At 63.0% G+C, this 8,380-nt stretch overlaps 1 protein-coding gene across 1 annotated transcript; it reads right to left on the bottom strand.

The window, feature by feature from the left end:
- Positions 1–767: 767 nt before the first annotated feature.
- Positions 768–7,534, bottom strand: SH2D5 (SH2 domain containing 5). Its single transcript, XM_066202827.1, has 10 exons — positions 7,084–7,534; positions 5,779–6,137; positions 5,545–5,625; positions 5,360–5,434; positions 4,737–4,880; positions 4,441–4,650; positions 3,164–3,326; positions 2,965–3,076; positions 2,337–2,496; positions 768–1,387 (listed from the first exon to the last, which is right to left on the bottom strand). Exons 2-10 carry the CDS (start codon positions 5,860–5,862, stop codon positions 1,178–1,180), a joined length of 1,239 nt encoding a protein of 412 aa, XP_066058924.1. The 5' UTR covers positions 5,863–6,137; positions 7,084–7,534; the 3' UTR covers positions 768–1,177.
- Positions 7,535–8,380: the final 846 nt, after the last annotated feature.

The following is an 8,380-nucleotide window of genomic DNA, read 5'->3' on the forward strand; positions in this document are numbered from 1 at the left end:
CGCAGATGACCCCACCCATCCAGAGCAGCGCCACATGCGCTCACTGGGCGGGACTGGGGGCACGGGGGCTGGGAAGAAGCTGGGGCAAGCCTGACCCTGGGGATGTGCACCCACTGTGGCGGGGAAGCACTCAGCCCTCACCGGGGGCACGCAGGGGACAGGACCCCCGAGCCACGGAGGCTGGGGGAGAACGGGAAAGCATGGAGAAAAAGAGCTGGAGAGGGATGCAGGGAAAGGGGGAAGCTGGGAACAAGTCTGAGGGGGAATTAGGGCAGGGCAGGGCAGGTCAGGGGGGAGGAAACCTGAAGGGGGGGGTTGTGAGGGAAACCCTGAGGGGAAGCTGAAGGGCGGGACCCAAGGGTCAGGAGCCCTGAGGTAACTTTAGGGAGTCGAGACACACCCCAAGGGACTGAGCAAGGGCCAGGCTGAGGTAACCCTGCCGCTGCCGCTGCCGCGCCGGCCGGAGGGCGCGCCGACACCCCGGGGCCCCGGCGGCAGGCGGCGGCCGCCCCGCGCATGCGCGAGTGACAGGTGAGCGCCACAGCGACGGCGCCGCAACCGGAGAGAGGCCCCGCCCATCGCATCACGTGACTGCCGCGGGTGCGCGGGCCGCGTGGTGCTTGTGCGAGGGCGCGCGCACGTGTGCGAGGAGGGGTGCGCGAGCACAGGTGTGCAAGGCGTGGTGCATAAGGGTACAGACGCGTATAGGGGCGTGAGTAGGTGATGGCGGTGGTACCCAGCTGTGCCCGTGCACGGTTGTGACCCCTGCGTGTGCAAGAGAGGGTGAGCGAACACGTGGGTGTGCAGCCTCCTGTGAGCATGAGTGCACCACTGTAGCAGCACCTGAGGGTGCAAGAGCGGAAGCCCAATTGCGTGGTGCACTCGTGTAAGTGCGTGATTGCACGAGCGCGTGGTGCATCATGCAAGAGTGCATGCATGAGTGCGAGTTCGTGGGGTGCCTGGGCGGGAGAGTGTGTCCACATGCGTGTGAGCACACAGGTGTGCGGTGGGTCACGCCCTGCGTGGGTGTGAGCAGCCAGCAGAACCCTGCTCCGGATGCACGAGAGCCTTTATTGCGGGAGGCGCCGGACAGCCCGGGCAGGGGGATAAGGCAGGCGACAGCGAGTTAAAGCTGGGGGGTGTTGGGGAACAGCCGTGCACGGGGAGCGGCCCGGGCCTACCCCCGCTCGTGCTGCACCCCGGTGGGGGCGGCGGGGGCCCAGGCGGCCTCCCCCACCCTGGCGCTGGTGCTGGCCTCGCCGCCGGGGTCCCGCTCCTCATAGCCGGGGTTGCGGCGGCCAGGGGCCAGGCGGCAGAAGCAGCCCCCCGGTGGCCCGGAGTAGTGGGCCAGGAGGGCGGCCACGCTGGCGAACTCAGCATTGGAGTGCTGCCGTCAGGAGAGAGGGGAGAGGGAGAGGTGAGCCCCCCGCACAGGCTGTGCCCACGCACCCCTGAACTGAGTGTGCCCACACAGTAAATCCCTGCCTACCCGTGTGCCAGCATGCCCACGCATCTCACACACCCCTGGACTCTGCACCCACAGAGCCAAGGCACCCACACACCAGGGCACAGGTGAAGGCATGAGTCCAATGCAGCCATGCATGCACCACGCCCCCGCATGCGGTACTGGGGCACTGTGTGTGCCAGATACACCCACAAATCAAAGGCACCCTGACCTGGCTGGTGGATCAAATGCACACCGGTGCACTTGTGTATCACATACCTGTGCATTAGTGCACCCAAAACTCAGGTGTGTTAGACACCAAAGGGCAGAGGCACCAGTGCACCCACACCCAGGGGCTAGCTTTGTGCCATGCCCAGATGCACCTGTGCCCCAAGGCACCCATGGATCAATGTGCCCACGTACCCACACCCGTGTGCACCCACACCTGCACCTGAGCCCACCTTGGCGCATCCCTGCACCAAGGCACCGTGGTGCAGCCATGCACAGGCACACCAAGTGCACTTACATGGTGCATTAAGTGCATGCAGTGCATCCCTGTCCTGACGCACCGACGCACCAGTGCATCAAGGCACAAATGCACTTACACCCCTGTGCACCCATGCACGGATGGTCCAAACACACACAGAGTATCAAGTGAATGCGTATACACACCAGTGCATCCATGCGTGGGGCACACCAAATGCATTTACACAGCGCAGCCGTGCACCGAGGCACAACACAGCAGTGCAGGACACACAGCTGGACCGCACGCACTCGCAGCCCGGGGCACCCACACACAGACACATCCAGTGCGCTTATCCCGCTGCAGCCCCCGTGCCCTCCTGCACCGAACACCCCCTCAGCCGCCGTCCCCGCGCAGCCCCGCACTCACCTCCACGCAGAACCTGCCCTGGTGTGTCCTGGCCAGGCCGTAGGACACGATGCCGCAGGGCGCCCGCACCCACAGGCACCAGCGCTTGGGCAGCCCGGGCTCGGGGCGCAGCAGGAAGGCGCCGGGCACGTCCCGCCGCAGCAGCGCGACCCCCGCAGCCCTGGGGACGAGGCGGCGGTGGGGCAGGGGCCGGGGATGGGCAAGGGTGGGCGGTGGGGCAGGGGTCGGCAGTGGGGCAGGAGGGCCCGGCAGTGGGGCAGGGCGGGGGATGGGGCAGGGCCGGGGATGGGGCAGGAGGGCCCGGCGATGGGGCAGGGCCGGGGATGGGGCAGGGCCGGGGATGGGGCAGGAGGGCCCGGCAGTGGGGCAGGGCGGGGGATGGGGCAGGGCCGGGGATGGGGCAGGAGGGCCCGGCAGTGGGGCAGGGCCGGGGATGGGGCAGGGCCGGGGATGGGGCAGGAGCCGGGGATGGGGCAGGGCCGGGGATGGGGCAGGGCCGGGGATGGGGCAGGAGGGCCCGGCGATGGGGCAGGGCCGGGGATGGGCAAGGCTCGGCAGTGGGGCAGGGGCCGGCGGTGCGGCAGCGCTGTGGGTGCCGAGGATCGAGTGCTCGCACACATGCACTCACCTGGCAATGCCGGCAAAGGCCCACACGCTCTCGGCAAGGACGCTCTCGTTTTCAGGCAGGAAGGCCAAGCTCCTCGGCCCTTTGCTTTCCCCTCCCGCCGCCGCCGCCGCCGCTGCGGGAGCCTGTTAATCTCCTCTTCGCCCGCAAACACCCGTGGTACTGTGTGTCCCCGGGCTCCAGTCTCCCCCCCGGCACTCACCGGCGTCGCGGGGCTCCTGGTGGAACTGTCCCTCGCCCCCGCAGTCCCGGTAGGCTCCCGAGCGCAGCACTTTGCTCCGAATGGCTTTCTTGCGCACCAGCACCGGCGAGCAGTAGGGATTCCCGGGGCGCCAGGCTCTGCCCTCCGCCTCCGGCCGCCGGCCCTGGGAGAACGACAGGCTGTGAGAGTGGCCTGGGGGCTCTGGCCGTGGGGAATGTCAGGGGAAACGCCACGTGGAAAAATGCTGTCCAAAGGATGTGACACCAAAAAAGCTGTGCAAAACACCGTGAAAAAAAAAAAAATCGTGCAAAACACAGTGGGGAAAATGCAGTGCAAAAAATGCTGTGCAAAACGTGATGTGCAGAAGGTGTCATGCAGAACACCATGGAAAAATGCCATTAAAAAAATCACTATGCTGTGCAAACGCAGTGCAAAAAGAGCTGTGAAGAACATTTTTACTGTGTAGACACTTCTGCAAGAAATGCCACACCAAAACAGCCATGCAAACCACCCTGCAAAAAGTACCATGTAAAAAAGTTAGGAGGAATGTGTAAAAAAAGTTATACAAAAAAAAAAATATCGTGGAAAGAAAGTGCTGCGCAAAAACGCCAAGGAAAAATTGCACTGTAAACCCTCCACAAAATCGCTGTGCAGATAATAGCTGTGCAAATAGGCTGATGCCAAACACGGGGCAGGAAAGGCCCTCAAGGAAAGGCCATTTAAAACAATGTGTGGGGCCGGGCTGTGCAGGGTGGGCCCTGCAAAGCATGACCCTCAAAATACCATGCAGGAAGAGGTGCAAAACACTGCACATGCACCACTGTGTAGAGAAAGGCTGCACGGAGAGGAAATGCAAGGAAACACCATGCAAGACATAGGTAATGATGTATGGTGTGACAACATGCTGCTCAAAATGTGAGAAAAGGCCACGCCAGAGCTGCCTGGGAACACGCTGTGCAAAAAACCCCCTCTTGCTAAAAGCACTATACGCAGGCTGCTGTGAAAGAAACGGGGCTGTCCTGTGCAGGGCCAGGAGCTGGACTCTGATGATCCTTGTGGGTCCTTTCCAGCTTAGAATATTCTGTGAAACGCCGTGCAAAGGAAAGGCCGCAGAGGAAAAGCCACACGAGCCCCCGCGCACAAACGAGCCGTGCCAAAGCACTCGTGCGAAGTGCCGAGCAAGCAAACGCCGTGTGAGAATCCCAGGTGTGAGAACACCGCGCACGGAGACCAGCAAAGGAGCAGCAGCCGGGGGAGGGCAGGGCAGCGGCGCCTACCCCGGTGCCCAGCGGGCCGAGGCTGCCGGCCGCGGGCAGGCGCCGGAAGGACACGAGGGCGTTGACATTTCGTGACACCTCCTCGGGGTTGAGGGGCTCCCGCAGCACCCCTGGCCCAGGGAGCTCCCCCTCGCCCGCCTGCTCCTCGGGGTGCGCCAGGAGGTAGCAGAGCTGGAAGGAGCGGCAGAGCAGGAGGTGCAGGGTCTGGACCTGGGGGAGGTGAAAGACGCTGCATGCAAATATTTAAAAAAAACAATGATGGCATTTGGGGGGGCCGGGGGGCGTTGGGCCACCACCTCTCCCGGGAGCCCCACGAAGAGGTGGCAGAAGAGGGTGCTAGGGGGGCTCTGGGGATTGCGGGCCACGAAGGCGAACTGGCGGTTGGGCAGGCTCCAGGTGCTGTACAGGATCCGGCGCAATGCGTGTGCCATCAGCAGCGTCTGCGGGACGGGGAGAGGGTCAGGGGCGCCCAGCACCCCTGGGCCCCCCCAGGGGCACCTCTGTTTACACACACACACAAAACAGCTTCTCAAGAGAAAAGCAATGCCCAGAGAGTAACAGCCCCCCACCGAGCACCTTTCCAGCAGAACGCTGACACCTCCCCAGCATCCCTGACCCCCTCAGCAACTCTGACCTTCCCTCCCAGCATTCCTGACCCCCGTCCCCAGCACCAGTGACCTGCCAACCCCTTACTCCTCTTTTCAGACCCCGACCCACCTCCCCAGCACCCCTGACCCCCCCATGAGGCCTGAACACCCGACCCCTCCCAGCACCCCTGACTCCCCTCTCCAGCAACACTGATCCTCCTCCCCAGCAACCCTGACCCTCCCAACACCCCTGCATTCCCTGACCCCCCTACTCAACCCCCCTGAGCCCCAGCACCCCTTCCCCATCCCTCTTGACCCCCCCAGCCCCCTACCTCCCCATCAGCACCGAGGACCTTCAGCCCCTGCAAGCTGAACCTCAGCACCACCGACCTCCTCCTGGGGCAGTCCTGTCCGGAGGAGATGTGGCACTGGGGTCTGGGCTGTGCCCCCTGTGGGTGCCCCGATTATTTGGGGTTCCCTGTGTTTCCCAGCGAGGGCAGCAGTGGTAGATCCTGACCTTCAGCGCCCGCAGCTGCTCCTCCAACTGCCCCGCTCGCTGCTGCAGGTCCAGCTCCTCCACCATGAAGGATCCCACATACTGGGGGGGCAAAAACCCCACTCGTGTCAGCAACAACCCCCACGATGCCCCGCTCAGGGCAACAGGCCCACACCGAGAGGATGATGAGGGTGCAACAGCACCCAAATCTCATCTCGGCGTGTCACCCCCTCGCCCCCGCCATGGGTAAGTCACCTCTGCTGGCTTGGTGATAGACCGGGCTCGCTGCTGGGGGGCCGCAGGATCCGGCCCCCGCCCATTGCCCGGCTTCTTCTTCATGGCAGCGGGGTTTGGGGGTGAAGGCTGGATCAGGGTGGGGTTAAGCAACTCTGATGCCACATCTCAGTTATCTGGAGCCCTCCAGGGTGATGGTGCTGGAGGAGGCACAGGGAGCCTGGGTCCGGCCCCCAGTCACCGTCCCTGTGAGGAGGGAGGGGACAGACAAAACCTGCCCCCACTGTCCCGTTTCCAGCCCGCTGAGCCCTGAGGAGGTGCTGTGGTCCCTGCACGGAGCACCCCAAGTCCTGACGTCAGTGCAGATGTCTCCCAGGTCCCTGCTCCAATAAAATGATCTCAACCCCAGCACAAGGGTTCCAGCATCCTGACTGCACGGGTGATGTGAGGGTCCCCATCTTCTGTTCCTGAGCTCCAGTCGAGGGTCCCATATCCCCACTCCAAGCAGCATGCAGGCAGTCCCCCACGTCCTGATCCCGATGGTGATGTGAGGGTCCCCAACCCCCCCCCCCCCCCAAAGTGATGGATACGGCACGCACATTCCATCCCCTAATGAAACCCAAGCAATCCCTGAATGCTGAACATACACTCTGGACCCCAAGTGAGGTGCATGCAGTCCCACATCCCGAACTCCAGCAAGGTTTTGGGCTCTCCCCACATCCTCCCCCTCCCATCCTCCATCCCACTTCCCACCCGCCACGCAGCAGCACCGAGACCCCCAGGGCTCTCCAGGGGTGATCCCAAAACACCAGTGATGAGGGCAGCAGATTTGGGGGTGCTTTTTGGTCTAGGACAACCACGGAGGAGTGCGCGGGACCCTTCTCCAACCACCCAAAGGGGGCTTGTGCTCCACAGCCCTCGGCCGGGCTGAGACCGGCGCAACTCGTGTCACAGAGGCCCCGCCGCCGCCGCCGCCTTGGTGTAAACGCGTGGAAAGGGGGGAGGGAGTCCGGCTGCCCCAGGCGCATCCCAATAGTGGGGGGGGGGTCCCTGCGGTGCCGTCTCCCCGTCACAAGCGCAGGTTGGCCCCTCTCCTTCCCGGCAGAATTTGGGGGGTCTCCCCCCTCCCCCAGCCAATCCGCAGACAGGCAGCTCCCAAGCCCCGCCCCCCTTTTCCCACGCTTCATTCCTCAATGGAGCCCCCAGCCCACCGGACACCCTGGGGTCCCCCGGGGAGATATGCTGACCCCCCCAAATTTAGGTGATATACGACACCAGGCACCAAGTGTCCCCTGGGACCCCCTCCCGCTGGACCCCCCAGCTCACGGGCAGCTCTCGCTTGGATGGCTCCAGAGAAACGCAGGTGAAAAATTCCCGCTGCTCCGGCTCTCGGCCTCCGCCGGTTGTTTTTCCTTCGCCGGCGGCTCCCTCGGCAGCTCCGGTCGCGGCGCAGGGATGCTCGACCCGTGGGTGTCAGGCCCTCGCCGCCAGCCAGGCCCCGGCGAGCCCGAGCCCACGGAGCCCACGCCGGGCACGGGGCAGGCAGCAAACTCCTATTTCCTGCCTCCGATCTGCCCGCGATGAATCACCGCAATTTTCCTCCTCGGTTCTCTCCGTTTCTTGGAAGCGACGGCGAGCAGGAACGCTCGCTCGGGATTTTGGAAAACGCGGCGGCAAATGATTTTCTCTGCGTCTTTTCCCGTCTCCTCCGGCGTGCCCAGCGGAGCAGCGATTTCTAACCCTGACACGTACGCCCGCGGTTGCTCGCTCGCCTTCCCCTGCCCTGATGCTCAGGCCCTTTTCACCCCAATTTCTACATTCCCTGCAGAGTTTTGCCCACTGCTGCCTGCTTTTGCTGGGAAAAAAAAAATAAAAATGAAAGAGGGATGGCTCTGGCCTCACTGCAGAGCAAGCACATAACCCAGAGCCTCCCTCACACCCTCTGGGCTAGCTGAAGGAAGCTGCCCGCAATCCCAGGGATGAAGGAGCTTGGCTCCTGGAATGAGAAAGCAGTAGTTTGGGGAGGAGATGGGGTCTAACCCTCAGCGCTGCATCCAAAAATCCCGGTCTCGTGCCCCAGCAATCCCGAGGGCGTGAGGAAAAGGGTCTGACTGGCAGCGTTCAACCCTTGGGTCATCACCAGCACCACCTGCTTCCAGACACCACGAGCTGCAATGGCAGAGCCACCCAATCATCGACAGTGGAGAAACCGTGGAAAAAAAGGAAAAAAATAGGACAGATGGGGCTGAAGAAACAACATAATGGAGCCCAGTCTGGCCAGGAAGCGGAGACTGGGGAGAGGCGAGCGGCAGAGCCGGCACAAACCCCCTGGAAGGCATTTGCTCTGCCGGCTGTGAAGACTTTCCCATTCAATCCCAGTCACCACTCCTGGGAAGAAAGGATCACTCCTTTGGATAAAATACAACCAACCCTGTGACTTTTTTTGGCTCGGTGTGCAGAAATCACTTCAAACCACAGCCAGTCTGGTGATGACCAAGGTTTTGGCACAACTCTTAACTCAAGGTGCTCTTGCTAGGATGTGAGAAGTGCACGTCATCCAGAGCAGCGCTTTAACAAATACCCATGAGATTTTCGGTGTGGGGACGCCATTGGGAAGAGGGAG

Source organism: Chamaea fasciata, unplaced genomic scaffold, assembly GCF_029207755.1.
Source record: "Chamaea fasciata isolate MVZ Bird 193981 ecotype frontalis unplaced genomic scaffold, bChaFas1.0.hap1 SCAF_23, whole genome shotgun sequence".
Taxonomy (NCBI): Eukaryota; Metazoa; Chordata; class Aves; order Passeriformes; family Sylviidae; genus Chamaea; species Chamaea fasciata.